The sequence below is a fragment of the Nelumbo nucifera genome, chromosome 7 (assembly GCF_055504915.1).
Source record: "Nelumbo nucifera cultivar China Antique chromosome 7, China Antique-T2T, whole genome shotgun sequence".
Lineage (NCBI taxonomy): Eukaryota > Viridiplantae > Streptophyta > Magnoliopsida > Proteales > Nelumbonaceae > Nelumbo > Nelumbo nucifera.
This window is the reverse complement of record NC_142655.1, coordinates 30,705,600-30,724,718: the sequence shown is the minus strand read 5'-3', so window position 1 is coordinate 30,724,718 and position 19,119 is coordinate 30,705,600. Positions and strand designations below refer to the sequence as shown.

The following is a 19,119-nucleotide window of genomic DNA, read 5'->3' as shown; positions in this document are numbered from 1 at the left end:
ATCCATCTTATGAGAGATGGGTGCAAGAAAACTACACAGTGATTGGGTGGCTTGTGAACTCAATGCAGCCACAGATTAGTCAGCATTATCTGTGGATGAACTCGGATAAAGAAATCTGGGATAGTGTTGCAGAAACTTACTCCCAGAAGTTGAATGTTGCCAGAGCCTACAAACTGAGAAGTGATGTGAAGAATCTAAGACAGGGGGAGAAGTCAGTTGCAACATACTTCTCAGCCCTAAAATCTCTATGGCAAGAGATTGATTTGATAGAGGCTGTGACATGGGATACCCCTAAGGATGTTGAAACATACAAGAAATTGGTTGAAAGGAATAGGGTCTTTGAGTTCTTGACAGGGCTGAATTCTGAATATGACATTACAAAGCAAAGCATCTTGTCCAAGGAAGATGTTTCATTGTCTCAAGCATATGCTTTGGTCAGCAGTGAAGAAAGTAGGAGGCAAGTGCAGGTCCAAGGAGTTAGTATCAATGATCATTTTGCAAATATGGGAATTAAACCCAAAGGGGTTACAGGAGCTCCCAGTGGCACAGGAAAGAAGGAGGAGGTGTGTGAATATTGCAAGAAGGCGAAACACACCAAGGACAAGTGCTGGAAATTGCATCCCAGTCTTGTCCCTATCCGATTCTAGAAGAAGAATGATAGTAGAAAGACAGGAAGTGCACATGCAGCCACAAGTACAGATACAGAGGTTGAGTCTGCCAGTGCACAATTGGAAGCCATGAAGCTAAATATGATCAGTTCGGGAATATGATCAGCCAGCTTGAAGGTGTAACTTCATCATCCAACCCTTCTGGAAGTCCAGCCACCACCGCATTTGCTCACTCAGGTATAAGGGCTTCTGCTAACCATGCATCCACCTCAGGTAATCCCAAGACCCCTTGGATCATAGACTCAGGTGCTTCTGATCACATGACCAACCTTTCCACTTTTGTTTGTTTCATATGATTTGCTTCCTGGTCGTGACAAAATCACCTTAGCTGATGGTTCTCTTGCCCCTATTTCTGGCAAGGGAACTGTCAAGCCTACAGACTCCTTACTCTTATCTTCCACTCTTCATCTACCTAAATTAAATACCAACTTATTATCTGTAAGTAGCTCGACCAAGTCATTGAATTGTTGTGTAACCTTTTTCTCTTCTCACTGTGTGTTTCAAGACCTGAAGTCTCGGAAGGTGATTGGGAGTGGCCATGAAGAGAATGGAATATACTTGCTCGACACCCCTAGATCTTGATGTCCCCATTGGTGTTACGAAATGAAAGCGGAAGTGTACTGCACACTGCATTTCCAAACACCTTTCTTATGACCTACTTTCTCCTTCATACTGTGCCTACCTCTCTTCAGTTGCTTCTAACCCCATTCCTAGGTCTGTATCAGAAGCTCTTGGGATTCCAGAATAGAGAGATGCCATGTAGACTGAAATGGATGCTCTACATGAAAATGGTACTTGGGAGGTGGTGGATTTGCCTGAAGAGAAGGATCCAGTTGGTTGCAAGTGGGTTTTTACCATTAAATACAGGGTTGATGGGACTATTGAGAGGTACAAGGCCAGACTTGTTGCAAAAAGGCTACACACAGACATATGGGATTGACTACCTGGAGACTTTTGCCCCTGTTGCTAAGATGACATCTGTGAGGGTTCTTTTATCTCTGGCAGCTCACTTTGATTGGCCTCTCTATCAAAGAGATGTAAAGAATGCATTTATGAATGGTGACTAACATGAGGAGGTCTACATGTGTCTTCCTCCAAGAATGTATGGGGAAGATATGCAAGGAAAGGTATGTAAACTGAAGAAATCTCTTTATGGCCTCAAACAATCTCCTAGAGCCTGGTTTGAGAGATTTAGAGCTGCACTTGTTAAATTCGGCTATGTTCAGACACAGTCAGATCATACTCTTTTTGTGAAGAAAAGTGGATCTCTAGCAGTGTATCTCATTGTGTATGTTGATGACATTATAGTGACTGGTGATGATGCCTCTGGCATTCTGGCCCTTAAGTCTTTCCTCTGTACAGAATTTGAGATTAAGGATCTGGGGGAGTTGAGATACTTCCTTGGCATAGAAGTTGCCAGATCCAAAGATGGGATTCTTATTTCCCAGAAGAAATATGTCCTTGATTTGTTGTCTGAAACTGGAAAAATGGGTGCAAGACCAGTTGCAACTCCTATTGATATGAGTCACAAACTTTCAGCTTCGGATAGAACTTTGTTGGAAGACAAAGGGGTCTTTTAGAGACTTCTTGGGAAGCTTTTGTACCTGTGCATGACTAGGCCAGATATTGCGTATGTTGTCAGTTGCATTAGCCAGTTCATGCATGCTCCTAGAGATACCCATATGGCAGCAGCAGAACGGATTTTGTGCTATCTAAAAGGCTCTCCAGGAAAAGGAATTCAAAGACTTCTTGGGAAGCTTTTGTACTTGTGCATGACTAGGCCAGATATTGCGTATGTTGTCAGTTGCATTAGCCAGTTCATGCATGCTCCTAGAGATACCCATATGGCAGCAGTAGAATGGATTTTGTGCTATCTGAAAGGCTCTCCAGGAAAAGGAATTCTATTTACCAAGCATGGTCATCTGAAACTTGAAGCCTATATTGATGTTGATTGGGCTGGAAATATTGATGATAGAAGATCTACTTCAGGGTATTGCAGTTTGGTGGCGGGTAATGTTGTCTCTTGGAGGAGTAAGAAACAATTAGTTGTGGCCCGATCCTCCGCAGAAGCAGAATATAGAGCCATGGCACATGGAGTCTCGGAATTGTTGTGGCTAAGGTCCTTAATGAAAGAACTTGGGATTGATCATGACAAACCCATGATGTTGTACTGTGATAATCAGGCTGCCATCAACATTGCTCACAACCCAGTACAACATGATAGAACCAAACACATTGAGGTTGATAGACACTTTATTGGAGAAAGAGTCTCCTCCGGTCAAGTGTGTCTTCCATTCATTACTTCTGAAGGACAATTGGCAAATTTCCTCACCAAGGGCATTTCCAAGGCAAGGCTTCAACATGACACTAGCAAGCTGGGCATGATTAACATCTATGCTCAGCTTGAGGGGGAGTGTAGAGGAGATGGGCCGAATGGCACATACTGTCATTTCATATTATGTTATGTTTCTCTCTGCTATGGGCCTTATTTTGGGCCCATACTCTGTAATGTTCTGTTTTTTGTATTTTCCTGCCCACTCAAGGGCCTCTCTGTAATTTGTCAAAGATTAACTTCTTAATAAGATGTTTAGAGTGTTAGAGAGAGGTTATGTTCAAACCTCTTACTCTCTAACACTCATTGCCGCCAGCTCTCTCTTCTCATCCTCTCTTGTTTGTTTATTTTTGCATCTAATCTCAAACAGTTCCATACATTAAGTGGACTGTTTTTCAACTCCCTCCAATCCTTCCTCTCGCCATCATTATCTTTCATCTACATCTGATAAAAGTGAAGACACAAGACTACCCATTTAACCTGCCACGTGTTGATCTATGAACTTTGTGAGTCTCCAGATTCCTCATGCATCTCACTTAGATTGGCAGCCTGCTTAAAGTTTTTCTTTACTCTGATGGTTCAATTTCCTTTTCAGTATTAGCCCAACCACAGTTCAACCTAACCAGGGGGAAGACAAAAATGCCCTGCTATCACCATGGATAAGAATACTTTGAAAAGCATCTTAATATTTTTCTAAAACAACAAGGAATATTTATAAGATTTCTTGTGTTTATACACCTCAACAGAATGGCTGGTGAAAGGAAGAATTGGCATTTCATGGAAATCACTCAAGAATTGTTGTTTTATATAAATGTTCCTGGTTGGTATTGGGCAGAAAGAAGATTCTCAATCTAACCAAAATGTATAGTAACAACAAAGAAAAAAGTCAAAATGGCAAGTAAATGACATATAAAATGAAGATAAGATGGCCAAAATACTAAAATGGAGACAGAGAGAAGGATGGCTATTTTTTTTTTTTTTGATAGGAAATGGTAACTTTCATTAGATAAAACCATAAGAAACAACTGTCACCTTCCAAAGTAAAAGGTGACCCCGGAATAACAAAAATCTTACAACACTGCACAAAACAAGAACTCCCGATTCACCCCTTGTTTTGCTAGGTTGTCAGCTAAAGCATTTGCTGACCTCCTAGACCAATACACTTTTGCATCCAGCTCCCTTGTGAGGCTCAATAATTCCCTTACCTGTTGTCTAAGGGACCATGTTCCCAAATTATTTGATTGCAGCCAACCTACTACTAATTTTGAATCCCCCTCCACTTCCAACTGTTGACAACCCAATTGCTTGACCCATCTGAGCCCCTAGAGGAGTGACAAAACTTCAGCTCTAAGCAAGTCTCCCAAACCTATTGGACCACAATACAAAGCTAGGATTTTTCCTTCTGCATCTCTAAACACACCCCCCTATTCCAGAAGGTCCGGGGTTCCCAATAGAGCTGCCATCAAAGTTCAGTTTGACATGACACTACAAAGGAGGGGACCAAACTGCTTGTATGGCAGGTGATGAAGTAGATCTTGCTAAAATACTCCAGCCTCTAATCAAATCATCTGTAGAGACATCCTTGAACAGGTCAAAAATTTTCAGCCAATGTACTGCCTTGATGGTGATCCCTTCAATAACTTCAGGAGCTGATTAATCTTTCCCTTGGAAAATCCTATTGTTTCTCTCTTCCCATACTGCCCACAAGATAGCTGCCCTTGTTGTTCTCCACATCACCCTTCTTTTCTTCTTTGGTTGTTGGAAAAAACTAGGGTCAAATAAATCCAGAGAAGGATAGCTATTTAAGTCTCTTAATTTTCTCTTATTTGATTTATACAGTTGCGTGCTATTGTTTCTTGAGCAATAAATGTGCAGTTATACTTTCTCTAACAATTCTTTGAAGGTTAATTAATTCAATGTTTCTAGAAAATTTCCTTATTTTTAAAATCTTCCATATATCTTAGCAAAATTAGTGAAATATCCCAAAAGTTTCCTTTTCATATTGTCCACTCTAATGTTTGGGACCCTACTTCTGTTATTGCTGAGAGAGGATACAAATATCTTATTAGCTTCGTTGATGATTTTTCCCAATATACTTGGATCTACTTGCTTAGATCACATGATTAAGTGCCAAAAGAGATGGTGTGGGGCCTTGAATTGGAGAATGTGTTGGCATGCAATTGATCAAATATGCAGTTTTGAGAATAAATCTGCATATTTGATTTTTCCCAATATACTTGGATCTACTTGCTTAGATCACATGATTAAGTGCCAAAAGTAATATAAGATTTCCAGAGGATGGCGTTCAGTGTTCACACAATTTAGGTACAAATTTTCCATTTTGATAATGCTCATGAGTATTTCTGAGATGATGTAAATCAGTTCTTTACTCAAAATTGTACCATTCATCAAAGTTCATGTCCAAGAACACTTCAACATAATGGTGTTATTGAGAGAAAAAATAAGTACCTACTTGAAGTTGCTAGAGGCCTGATGCTACATATGCATGTATGGAAGCATTTTGGGGTGGATGTTCTTCTCAAAACTGCATATTTGATCAATTGCATGCCAACACATATTCTCCAATTCAAGGCCCCACACCATCTCTTTTTTCCTCTCCAGTGTTTTGTCCACGACCTGTCTTCATCATGAGGTAAACTTGACTGTTGTTCTTTTCCTTGTATTTTCTTTAAATACCCTACTGCTCAAAAGGGGTATAAGTACTATGTATGACTCTTCTCAACATGTCTACATATCCATGGATGTGTCCTTTGTTGAGTATCAATTTTCTTCCCTGCCCCTAAAGGGTAGAATAGTAACACTAAGGAGAGGCAAGTTCAGCTTCCTCTTCCTATGTCTGAACCCCCTATGTCTCCTTGTCATGCTCATGCTCTTTTTCAGTGTTTGTATTGTCGTTCTCATTCTCATTCCTGTCCTCATAGCCAGAAGGACCAGCATACTCTACCATATGCAAATTCAACTGAAGCAGCATATCTTGATCTAACGGACTCTCATGAGGCAAACCTAAAAAGCAGTACACATCATGTTAAGCAATGTACTAATCCTTCTAGTGAACCTATATGTGATCTGATGTTCCCATTGCTATCCACAAGGTACTCATTCATGCACTACTAACATCCTATTAGTCAGTTTACCACTTGTGATAACCTTTCTTCTTCATATCCCTGTTGGAAAGAAAGGTTTGTCAGAGGCTATGAAATCTCCTATTATTCGCTATCTCTAGTGTTCCTATCCTTGTTGCGAAGGCTCTGGAATCTCTTGAAGAATGACATGTTGGAGGAAATCAGTGTTCTCCAATAAGAATAACACATGGGATTTAGTAGGCCTTACTGAAGGTAAAGAACCAATAGGTATAAGTGGGTTTTTTCTATGCAGCATTGGGCTGACAGTTCAATAGAGAGATATAAGCTAGGCAGGTTGCCAAGGGTTTCTCTTAAACATATAGAGTTGATTCTATAGAGTTATTTTCCCCTGTTGAAAAGAAGGATTTTATCTGTGTCCTTTACCTTGATGTCAACTTTGATAGGAGTTTGCATTAGTTAGATGTGAAAAACGCTTCTCTGCACACTTGAAGAGGTGTATATGGTTCATCCCTGAGGTCTCTGTACCACGGAGACAAAAAGAAAGGTCTGTTAGTTCAAGAAGTCCCTGTATGACTTAAAACAATCTCCCAGGGCATGGTTTGGTAAGTTCGATAATGTGGTGAAGTAGGTCGCCTTAAGCAGTGTCACAGTGATAAAGCTCTCCTTGTTAAGAGAGATGGAAATATAATGGCAAGTCTGATAGCATACGTGGATGATATTGTCATTACTAGAAACTGAGAGTCAGAACTACAAAAGTTGAAGAAGTTCTTGGGATCATAGTTTGAAGTCAACGATCATGGACCTCTAAAATACTTCCATGGAGTTGAGGTTGCAAGGTCAAATAAGGGCATCATCATTTCATAGAGGAAGTACATACTAGATCTTCTTAACAATGCTAGCAAACTGGTTGTCAAACCAACTGAATCCCATTGATAACAATTACAGACCCGGGGAAAGTGATGGTGAACCACTCTGATGTGCAGATGTTCCATAGACTCGTCGGTAGACTGTTATAATAGCTATAAATAGATCAAATATAGCTTATGCAGTTAGGTTGTTAAGCCAGTACACATTTTCCAGGACTACTCATCTTGTTGCAACTGAACGGATTCTTAAGACTCTTGAAGAAACACCCCAGCAGAGATATTCTTTTTTCCAAGCATGACCACTTGAGGGTCGAAGCTTAAATTGATGCTGACTAGGCTGGATCGATAGATGGCAGGAGATCTCCTACAGGTTATTGTACATTTGTTGGAGACAATTTATTGACTTGGAGGGGTAAAAAGCGCAGATAGTAGTTGCAAGATCTAGTGCTGAGGCTGAATATAGAGCCATGGAACATGGTGTGGCATAATATTTATGGCTAAAGAACATTTTAATAAAGTTGGGGTTTGAAGTTCCTAGATCAATGTTTCTCTATTGTGGTAACAAGGAGGCAATTAACATTGCTCACAATCCAATGAAGCATGAGAGGACAGAGCATATTGAAGTGGACAAGCACTTCGTATCTTAGAAGCTTGAAAGTGAAGAGATCTGTGTTCCTTATGTTAACTGTTAAATCCCACGATCAGCTCAGTGATATCTTCACCAAGGGTGCACTTGGCTATCGACATGTTGATCTTTGTAACAAATTGAGGATGATAGATATATATAACCCAACTTGAGAGGGGGTGTTTTTAGGAGTTTGGATTATTGTATCAAGTGTTCTGTTATGATTGTCAGGGGTATACTTATAATTTGATTCTCTTTTATGACATCCTAATATACAAGTTAGAGTCGGGGAGCCATCGCTCACTTTTTGATAGCTTAAAACCACTGTATTCTACTCTCTTCTCAACCAAAGTACAATGACTGCTCTGACCCCTATTAAATGAGTGGACAGAACTTAAAACGTGACTTGACCATAACTCGAGGCAAAGTGACATACCTCTTTCGGATATTCTCAGATGAGATAGTGCGATCTTGGTCAGAAGTGGCACGGACCGATATAAGGAAAGACAATGTGATTGTGGACTGGAAATCTCCAGCTGAAAACACATTGAAACTGAACTTTGACAGCAATTCTATGGATAATCCAGGGAGGGAAAGTATTGGAGGTGTATTCAGGAACTACTTGGGCATGGTGGTGGCTATGTATCGAGGACCAACTGGCATTGGCAACTTGGTTAGAGCTGAAATATTGGCTATGTTACAAGGACTAAGACTAGAAAAATCACTAGGCTTACGAGAGATACATGTGGAAGGAGACTAAAAATTGGTCATTTCATGGACAAGACATGAATTCAGGACCTTGGAGTTACAGGCATGCTTTTAGGGAGATAGGTCGCCTATCAACGTAACTCCACCGATTTTACCTGGGTTAGAAGAACTGCAAATGGGATGGTCGATGTATAACCAAAACAAGGGGTGAGCAGACATCAATTCTTCTGGGAAAAATGTAAACCATGGTACTTCAGTTTGGTTGGAGTTTTCCAACATTGTACTAAACTCTTAACTCTTTTCTGATATAATAATTTATATTACTGATCAAAACAAAAGGTCACATAGATGCCCCTACATACACCTACTTCTTGACATCAAGCATAGTTGGGATTACTTATATCAAGCAGACTTATCTCAAGCTCTTCAATACTATCCTCCTTTTGTCCTCTTGTTTCCGTACCTCCAGCAGTCAGGAATACTCCTAACTATTTTCCTAGTTAAGCTCAATATTCAACCTAATGGTAACACCTCATCATTTAGTAAATAGATAGGAAAATAAAGAAGTCACAATCTCACCAACAACAGCAAATTCAAGCAACTAATATGGAAACTAAATCCAATGAGAGATCATTTAGATTTAATATATAGAATTCTTCTATTGGCCTAGTACCAGAGTTTCAATGAGATATTATAGGAAGAAGACAATGCTCTTAGTGATACAATTATTGGAGAACACTCTTAAAGGAGATGGTGATATCTTTTGATAATTACACTAATCTGGGATGTCAACGAGGATTGAGAGATATGCCTTCACTGTATAAATAGTATACCCTATTCTCATACAATGATACAACCGGCTTATGAAAAGGTTTCAGTTCACAGATAATGTGAAAGGCAAATAACTTTCTTTAAACGAAGAAAGCTATCCACCATCCATTATGCAGGTAATAAAAGTTTGTAGAACAAACCTTCTTTTCAGCTGCTAACATAGCATCAAAGTTCTTTGCTGCACGTTGCAAAGCTTTAATTGCATGATTTCTGTTCCAAAATGATGCAAATTTGTATCTGACTCTACCTGAACAATGAAAAAATGGAATTCAAGCAGATGGAAACATATCAAGCAAAACGAAATTCATAGATCCTCTATTCAACTTATTTTAATAAGGGTTTGGCAAAAACATATATGCTGGATAACAACATGACAGTATGACACAACCCTCACTGAGACATAAACGATGCTGTTGAATTACCCATATATCGTCATAATGTTGGGGCTTTTTAGGTGCCCTACTTCCCTCCTAGAATGAATAGCACAAATTCAATATCTCTAGGTATTATTGTGTGTTGGACATATTTCATCCACTGCATGATCTGGTTTGTGGTTTGATTGAGTAACAAAATATTGATTGTGCTTCATGGACTTGCATTCCTCAGTTCCTCTAGTAGTGTATCTATCTCAACAAGATCTTCAAATTGAACAACCGGAATCTGGTCTAATCTCTATTTCCTTATGTTGTTTCTTTTCCGGTATGTTTTTTTAATTTTAAACTATACAGGATAAATATGGTACCCAAGACATATACAGATTCTGAGGTGTTAGATTTCTCCTACCAATTATGCTATGAGAGTGTTGTAATCAATGTTTTAAAATGCGGAGGCATGACGTGAGGCTTTCCACTACCTAGAGGTGTGACGTGTAGCTCAGAACATAAGAGGCGTAAGCACTAATCCCGGCCTCCTTAAGAGGAGGCGTAAGCACAAGGAGGCAGAAGCCTCCTTAAGAGGAGGGGGATGAGGAGGCAGAAACCTCTAGCATGCCTCATGAAAAAAGTGTATTAGGCATACGCCTCAGAGGTATCAGTGCCTCTGGCCTACACCTCAGGGCGTTTTAGGGGCACCTCACCTAGAGAGGCGCACTTCTAGGTGTACTCTCACGCCTTTTAAAACACTGGTTGTAATTGATTGGAACTCAGTTAAAACACCAAGAGATAATATTAGTAGAAGTTGTTGATAGCAGTTTTAGATGAATTCCTTGTAAAGAATAGTAGAAGAAGTTGAAAGGTTTTAGTAGTAGAGAAGAAGAGAGGAGAAGAAAGAGAGTGGGATGTCGCCCAGAATTGAATTAGTTCTGGCCGCCAACCCCTCATTGAATTATATACTTGAATTAAAATAATGAGAGATTACAAGAATGCCCTTAGTGTGGTCACTACTTAAGTAGTTGAACAATCACAACTAAAAAACATAAAGTAATGGGCCTAAACCCCAATAACTTCCTAACTTAACAACTTAAAAATAAAAGATAAATAATTGGGCCCAATAACTTGAAATCGGCCCAACTCAACATTCCCAACTTGCGTAGATCATGCTCCAGCTTGTTCCTTGCAACACCTTTTGTGAGAATATCAACAAGTTGCAAATCAGAAGCAATGTATGGAAGACACACTTCCCCTGAAGTCACCCTTTATGAAATGTCTATCCACTTCAATGTGCTTTGTCCTATCATGCTGAACTGGGTTGTGGGCAATGTTAATTGCTGCCTGATTATCATAGTACAACATTATAGGTTCGTCTGCCTCAACACCAATCTCTCCTAACAAGGAGCGGATCCATAGAAGTTCTGAAACTCCATGTGCCATGGCTCTGCATTTAGCTTTTGCACTTGATCTTGCCACCACTGTCTGTTTCTTACTTTTCCACAAGACTAGATTACCCCCAACAAGGGTGCAGACTCCTGAAGTAGATCTCCAGTCATTAAAGCATCCTACCCAATCAGCATCTGTATAAGCCTCTAGCTTCACCTGTCCATGGTCAACAAATAATATGCCTCTGCTTGGGTGTCCCTTCAGATAAGCAAGAATTCTGTCAACAGCCTCCCAATGCTGGACTCTTGGGGCATGCATGTATTGACTCAACACACTCACTGCATAGGAGATCTGATCTTGTCATACACAACTATAGCAATCGTCGCACGTCTCTGGTATCTCCCAATGTCCTTCACCAGCTCACCTTCTGATGCATTAATTTTGTGATTCTGATCAATAGGAGTACTAGCAGCCTTTGTTCCAAGCTTCCTTGTTTCTTGTAGAAGATCCAAAACATACTCCATGTTTTGATCTTGCAACTTCAATGCACAAGAAGTACCTCAGCTCCCCAAGATCCTTAATTTCAAATTATCTATGTAGATTCTTCTTCAAACTGTCAATCTCACATAGGTCATTCCCTGTGACAACAATATCATCCACATAAACAATCAGGACTGACACCAAGGATCCCCTCCTCTTCACAAACAAGGTATGGTCTGATTGAGTCTGAGTGTAGCCAAAAGCAATCAAGGCCTTCCTGAATCTGCCAAACCATGCTCTGGGAGACTACTTTAAACCATAAAGTGACTTCTTTAGTCTGCATACCTTCCCTTTTTCAGCATCACTATAAAAACCACCAGGAAGAACCATATACACTTCTTCATGCAAATCTCCATTCAGAAAAGCATTTTTTACATCAAGTTGAAATAGGGGCCAAGAGTGTGGCAGCAAGAGAGAGAAGGATCCGAACAGAAGTCATCTTTGCGATTGGTGCAAAGGTCTCTAAGTAATCAATGCCATAGGTTTGTGTGTACCCTTTTGCAACTAGTTTGGCCTTATACATTTCAATACCTCCATCTGCCTTATATTTAACCGTGTAAACCAATTTGCATCCAACAATCTCCTTGCCCTCTAGTAGATCCACAATTTCCCATGTCGGATTCTTAATTAAGGCTTCCATCTCTTCCTGCATAGCTATCTTCCACTCTGGTTTGGAAAGAGCCTCACTGACACCCTTGGGTATAGACACTGAGTCAAGAGAAGAAAGGAATGCACGATAGGAAGGAGAAAGTCCACTATAGGATAGAAACTGTGAAATACAATGAGCAGTACACTTTCTCTTCCCTTTTCTGAGAGCAATAGGAAGGTCTAGGTCATCTGTAATGGGATTAGTAGAATCAATAAGAACTGAAACATTAGAAGGATCAAGAGGAATACCTGAATCCGTGTCAACTAAATCTGGAGTCTCCAAGGAACCAATAGGAAGTGATATGAGATTTTCTGCAGTGGAATCAACTTCCCTATGAAGTCGCTGTCGTAAGTTACACTAAGAAGCAAGACGCAAGGAGGTGGTAAGATAGGTCACATAGGAGGATCAGACATAGGAACTAGAACTGGAAGAGGAATAGACTGCCCACTCACTTCCCCAAAACACTTCCACTGAGAATGATCCTTTAAGAAAAAGGATGTGGAGTCAAAAAATGTGACATCCATAGTAACATACCGACTCCTGGATCATAACAACAGTACCCTTTCTGATTTTCTGCATACCCAAGGAAAACACACTTCTTTGCCTTTGGATCGAGCTTCGAACAATGAGGACCAAGAACATGTGCAAAGCAAACACACCAAAACACCCTGAGAGGAATGTGGAACATCTCCCCCTCAGGAAAAAGGAGGCTGGATGGGGTGTTGAATCCAAGTATACGAGAGGGCATCCTATTAATCAGGAAGACTGTTGTGAGAACCGCATCACCCCACAACCAAACTGGAAAAGTGGATGTGATCATCATGCTTCTTGCAATCTCAACAATGTGTCTGTTCTTCCTCTCTGCAACACCATTCTGCTGTGGACTGTAAGAACAACTGCTATGATGGATAACTCCATGCTTTAACAGATACGAGGCAAGGTTCTTTTCAAAATATTCCCTGGCATTTTCTGATTTGAACACCTTCACTCGTACCCCAAATTGTGTTAGCACCATTTGATGAAATTTCCGAACTAAGGATGGTACCTCATCATGAGATCTCATTAAGTAAATCCAAGAATATCGAGAAAAATCATCCACAAATAAAAGAAAATATCAATAGCCACCCATAGAAGGAACATGGTATGGTCCCCACACATCAGAATGAATAACATCAAAAGTATATGAACATCTTTTATTACTATAGCTTTAAAGGAATGTCTACAATGTCTTCCAAGCTGACAACCTTCACACTCTAGACTAGGAAAATTAACATACTCAAAAAGCTTTGGAAATAAGAAACGCAAAGAAGAAAAGGACAAATGACCCAAACGATTATGCCAAAGCATAATCTGACTCACAGACCCTGACACACTATCCCTATTGACATGAAGACCTTGATGATGAGGAAGCGCATCCAGGAGGTAGATTCCATTCACTTCACGACCACTCCCAATCGCCCTCTTTGAATCCAGATCCTGCAAAACACAATGACTAGGAGAAAAAATTACTGAGCAATTCAAGTTCTTAGCCAAACTACTAACAACTAACAAATTAGTACTCGATCTGGAAACATGAAAGACAGAGGGTAGGGAAATGGAATCAGTAATCTTGACAAACCCCTTCCCAACAATGGGAACATGAGATCCATCAGCTGTGGAGACTCTGTCTCTGCCAAAACAAAGTTGGTAAGAAAAAAAAATAGTGGAACTATGAGTCATGTGCTCTGAGGCTCCAGAATCTATAATCCAAGGAGGTACCTCCTTACCTGTAGTAGAAACATAGTTTGCAGTGGCATGTGAACTACCTATGAGAGCAAAGGAAGTAGAGTGTGCTCCACCAGAACCACCTGTACCTAGCTGCCCACCTGTTACTGAATTAGGCTAACTATATCTCGCTGATTCAAGAACTGCCCATATCTCTCAAGTTCGGCCCTTGCTGCAACAGCTGCAACAGACTCCAGAGTAGTTGTAGTAGGAGGGCCAGGTATGTCACCAGTGATTACCATGTGAGCATTTTCCCTTCTTGTTTTTTATTCTATTCGGCACAAGATGAGGATGAAGCTTCCAGCAAGTATCTCTTGTGTGTTTAGGCTTCATATAGTAATCACAAATCAAATCCTTCTTATCTTCCTTCTTGTTCACTGCCACCCCGGTCTCTACTCTATTTAGGTTTCATAGTACTGACCATGGCTAATTGTTCAAAACCAGAATTCTTCATCATTACATTTCTCCTACTCTCTTCCCTTGATACGAAGGCCTATGCCTGAGAGAGAGTAACACTATCCCTGGAAAGGATATGCAGCCTTGCAATATCATATTCGAGATTAAGTCCAACAAGAAATTCAAAAACCCTATACTTCTCTAGGAGCTTCTGGTAGGTAGCTGCATCCTTAGTGGTTTCCCAAACAACTGTCTCCATATGGTCAATCTCTTGCCACAGAGTTTTAAGGGCTGAAAAATAAACAACAATAGGTCTATCTCCCTACCTGGTAGCAATAATCTGATTCCTCAATTGATAGGTCCTAGCAACATTTTCACTTAGTGAGTAGGTTTCTGCAACCCCATCCCATATTTCCTTCGTTGTATTTGCCCATAAAAAATTTTTACTTATATGGGGCAGCATCGAATTACATAGCCAAGTCATTACCATATAGTTTTCTTGTACCCACTGGGAACTATTAGTCTCGGGTTTCACTTCCTCACCAGTGATATACCCCAACTTTCCACGAGCACCAATTGCCATCTTTGCAGATTGTGACCATTCTAAGTAATTTGAACCATCTAACTTAACTGTAGTAATGGTCCTGGCCCTGAAAAGGTCTTCGACACCTCCTCCCATTGGTCCCATTTCACCCCCGGGTTTGTTTTCAACTCCGTTGCCCTCCATAATTCTCAAAAAAGGGTTAGAAAGTTACTTCAAGATGATAGAATATGAAATAAATCCCTTCAGGTATCACAGACTCCCTATTGGTACCCTAGATGACCCTCCCACAAAATATTCCTTTTCTACAGGATGGGAGGAAAGAGAGAAGAGGCAGCCGCTCTCTCTAAAAAGCTCAAAAAAGGTAGGACTTGAACCGTCCTCTTCAGAAAACTCCAAGGAACCCTAAAAAATTCGGGCGCCACTTCCTAGGTCAAAATTAAGGAGTCCTACAAGCACAGGACTCTCTCCCTTTCTCCAATTTCTCCAGAATTTGATCGGAAACCATAGACCAGATACAAGGCAAAACAGATACACCAAAAAAAAACAAAAACCGGGCTTACCTGAGATCTTCAATCAGCCTCTCAAATCACCATGCAGTCGGCTGATCTAGGGCTACATGATAGAGCAGCACAAGGAACCTTCGACCTGCTCTGATACTAAGTAGGAGTTGCTGATAGCAGGTTTAGATGAATTCCTTGTCAAGAACAGTAGAAGAAGTTGAAAGGTTTCAGCAATAGAGAAGAAGAGAGGAGAAGAAAGAGTAGTCGATCAAGACTACAATCAGTCTTGAATTCAAAAGAAAAGAAAGAAGAAATTTCAGAAGAGAAAAAGAAGAGAGGGAGAAAAGAAGAAGCACACGAAGAGATTTTGAAAAGAGAGAGGGTTGATCAGTTGATCTGCCGACCCACTCTTAATATTTATATATGTCGACTAATTGTAAAAGGGTTGAATTGCCCTTATTGCTTACATGGCAAATAAACTAATAATAAAGCAGAAATAACAAGCTGTAATAACAAACTGAAATAACTACCAACTAACACTGACATAACTAACAAAAAATATGCTTCCATACAAACACAGTGGGGACCACAGCAATGGGGTCAACATCAGTGTTCTCTACACTCCCCCTCAAGTTGGGAATAGATATTTCTCATTCCCAACTTGCATAGGTCTGCCTCTAACTTCTTCACTGGAACAGCCTTGGTGAGAAGATCTGCGAGCTGCATGCTGGAGGTGATATATGGGAGACACTTCTTGAGATGAAACCCTTTCTCTGACAAAATGTCAGTCGACTTCGATATGCTTAGTTCTATCATGCTGTACCGGATTATGAGCTATATTAATAGCAGCCTGATTATCACAATACAACATTAAGGGCTTCTCATAAGCAATACCCAACTCCTCAAATAATGACTTCAGCCATAGGATTTCAGCCACACCATTAGCCATAGATCTATATTCAGCTTCAGCACTAGAACGAGAAACAACACTTTGTTTCTTACTCCTCCAAGAGACAAGGTTACCTCCTACAAAGGCACAATATCCAGAGGTAGTCATTCTGTCATCAACACTCCCAGCCCAATCAGCATCTGTATAAAGGTCTATCTTCATGTGATCATTATTCTTGAATAATATACCTCTGCCTGGACATCTCTTCAAGTATGCTAAGATCCTCTCAACTGCAAGGAGGTGAGTAGTTCTAGCAGAGTGCATATATTGACTGAAAACGTTGACTGTATAACAGATGTCCGGTCGTGTGAGACAAAGATAGAGGAGTTTTCCAACCAACCATTGGAACATAGCTTTGTCTTCAAATGGCTCTCCATCCTCTACACTGGTCTTGTGATTTTGTTCATTAGGTGTATCTACAAGCTTAACACCCAAATTTCTGGTTTCTTCCAATAGATCTAGAACATACTTCATTTGAGAAATAAAAATTTCATGTTTAGATCTAGCAACCTCAACACCCAAGAAGTATCGTAGCTCTCCCAGATCTTTCACCTCAAACTCTTGATGAAGGAGTTGTTTAAGAAACTCAATCTCACTGTTACCATTCCCTGTCACTACAATATCATCCACATATACAACAAGCAAAGTCAAGGAAGAGTCCACTCTTTTAATGAACAATGTATGGTCTGACCGGGCTTGTACATAGCCAAATTTTTCAAGGGCTTGTCTGAATCTATCAAACCAAGCTTTGGGGAACTGCTTTAGTTCATAAAAGGGTTTATTCAACCGGCAAACCTACTTTCCTGTTTTTGCATCATAAAATCTAGGAGGCAACTACATGTAGACTTCCTCCTGTAAGTCTCCATTGAGGAAGGCATTTTTAACATCCATCTAGAATAAGGGCCAAGAGTAACTGGCTACAAGGGATAACAAAACTCTAATAGTGGTCAGCTCTGCTACTGGAGCAAAAGTCTCCAAGTAGTCTATACCATAAGTCTGAGTAAATCCCTTTGCAACTAACCGGGCCTTATACCTTTCAATGGAACCATTAGCATTATGTTTCACAATAAATACCCATCTACATCCAACCGGTTTCTTTACTTTAGGCTGGTCAACTAGCTCCCAAGTATTATTCCTCAGAAGAGCATCCATTTCAACCTTCATTGCATCTTTCCACTTAGAAACTGACAAGGCTTCCTGCACTGTTCTGGGAATAGGAATATCAGCAATGAATGTGAGAAAGGACCTGTAAGAGGGAGACAGGCGATCATAGGACAGGAACTGAGAAATGCAGTGAGTTGTGGATGTGGTGCAACATCATTTGCCTTTACGGACTGCAATGGGGAGGTCAAAGTCATCCAAAGGAGGTAAAGTAGCAAGAGTGGAAGGTATCTCAGTGGGACCTGGATTTGATATAGGGACTGTGGTACCTGGATTTGGATCCGCATAAGGAATTGGGGCAGGCCTGGACTGCTGATGACCGAAATCAACCTGCCTCCACCACCTGTGATAGACTCTCAAATCCTAACACCTCTGATAACCCTCCCCATTACATCCCTCATCACTCGATGGAACAGGTAAAGGAACTTCTGATGAGTTAACCCCACTCTCACTACTCTCCCCCTGAGGAGAAACCCTAGGGTAATAGGGTACCTCCTCAAAGAAAGTAGCATCCATCGAGACAAATCTCCTCCCAGAAGTAGGTTCATAGCAGCAATAACCCTTTTGAGTTTGTGCATAACCGAGAAAAATACATTTGGAGGCCTTATGATCAAATTTGGAACAATGAGGTCCAAGAATCTGAACAAAGCAAGTGCAACCAAAGGTTTTAAGGGAAACAGTAAACAATTCTTTATCGGGGTATAGAAGGGTAAATGGAGGCTTCATGTCAAGAACCTGTGAAGGAACTTGATTAATGAGATACACTGCTGTAAGAATAGCATCTCCCCAGAAACAAATAGGCACATTGGAGTTAAACATAATGCTTCTAGCCACCTCCAATATGTGCCTATTCTTCCTCTCAGCAACCCCATTCTACTGTGGTGTATATAGACAAGTACTTTGGTGAATAATCCCATGATCAAGCAAATAAGAGGCTAATGGGTTGGTAAAGTATTCTTTCACATTATCGGATCTGAAGATTTTGATTTTGACCCCAAACTGAGTAAAAACCATCTGATGAAAGATCTGGGTCAAAGCAGGAACCTCATCTCGAGAACGCATAAGGTAAACCCAAGAAAAACGGGTATAGTCATCAACAAACAACAAGAAATATCTGTATACCCCCCATAGAAATGATGTGATACGGGCCCCAAACATCGGTATGCACAACATCAAAAGAATTACTACTTCTTTTATTACTCAAGGAATAAGATATTCTACAATGCTTTGCAAGCTCACAACTCTCACATCTCAAATTTGGCATCTGAACAGACTCAAACAAATTTGGAAACAAACTCTTCAAAGATCGAAAGGATAAATGACCCAACCGATTATGCCAAAGCATAACCTGACTAACAGGCTGAGAAACAAAAGACTTCCTATCTTCACGATCTTCCCAATGAGAACTCTCTCCAAGTAGATAGATCCCATCGTCTCACGGCTAGTCCCAATCACCTTCCTTGTCTCCAAGTCCTAAAAAATGCATCGGTCAGGGAAAAAAGTTACTGAACAATTCTGATGTTTTGTAAGTTGTTATATGGTCAGATGCACCTGAGTCTATTACCCAACAACGTTTAGTGTTACCTGGAGCTGAAGCATGGTAAGTTGAGGCCCGAGTACCTGAATGAGCAAAGGCTGATGTGGGAGGAGCTGATGGTGGCTGAGATGATTGAGTTGAATTCCCAAATTCATCTTCCAACTGAGTTAGGGCAGCCCGGACAGTAGCTA

At 40.5% G+C, this 19,119-nt stretch overlaps 1 protein-coding gene across 2 annotated transcripts in view; it reads right to left on the bottom strand.

The window, feature by feature from the left end:
• LOC104598232 (C2 domain-containing protein / GRAM domain-containing protein) overlaps nt 1-19,119 on the bottom strand; it is a 115,759-nt gene that overhangs the window by 42,489 nt on the left and 54,151 nt on the right. For both annotated transcript variants that reach the window (XM_010260175.3, XM_010260174.3), the window contains exon 11: nt 9,275-9,381. In XM_010260175.3, the coding sequence (XP_010258477.1) occupies nt 9,275-9,381 (107 nt within the window). The remainder of the gene's footprint in view (nt 1-9,274; nt 9,382-19,119) is intronic.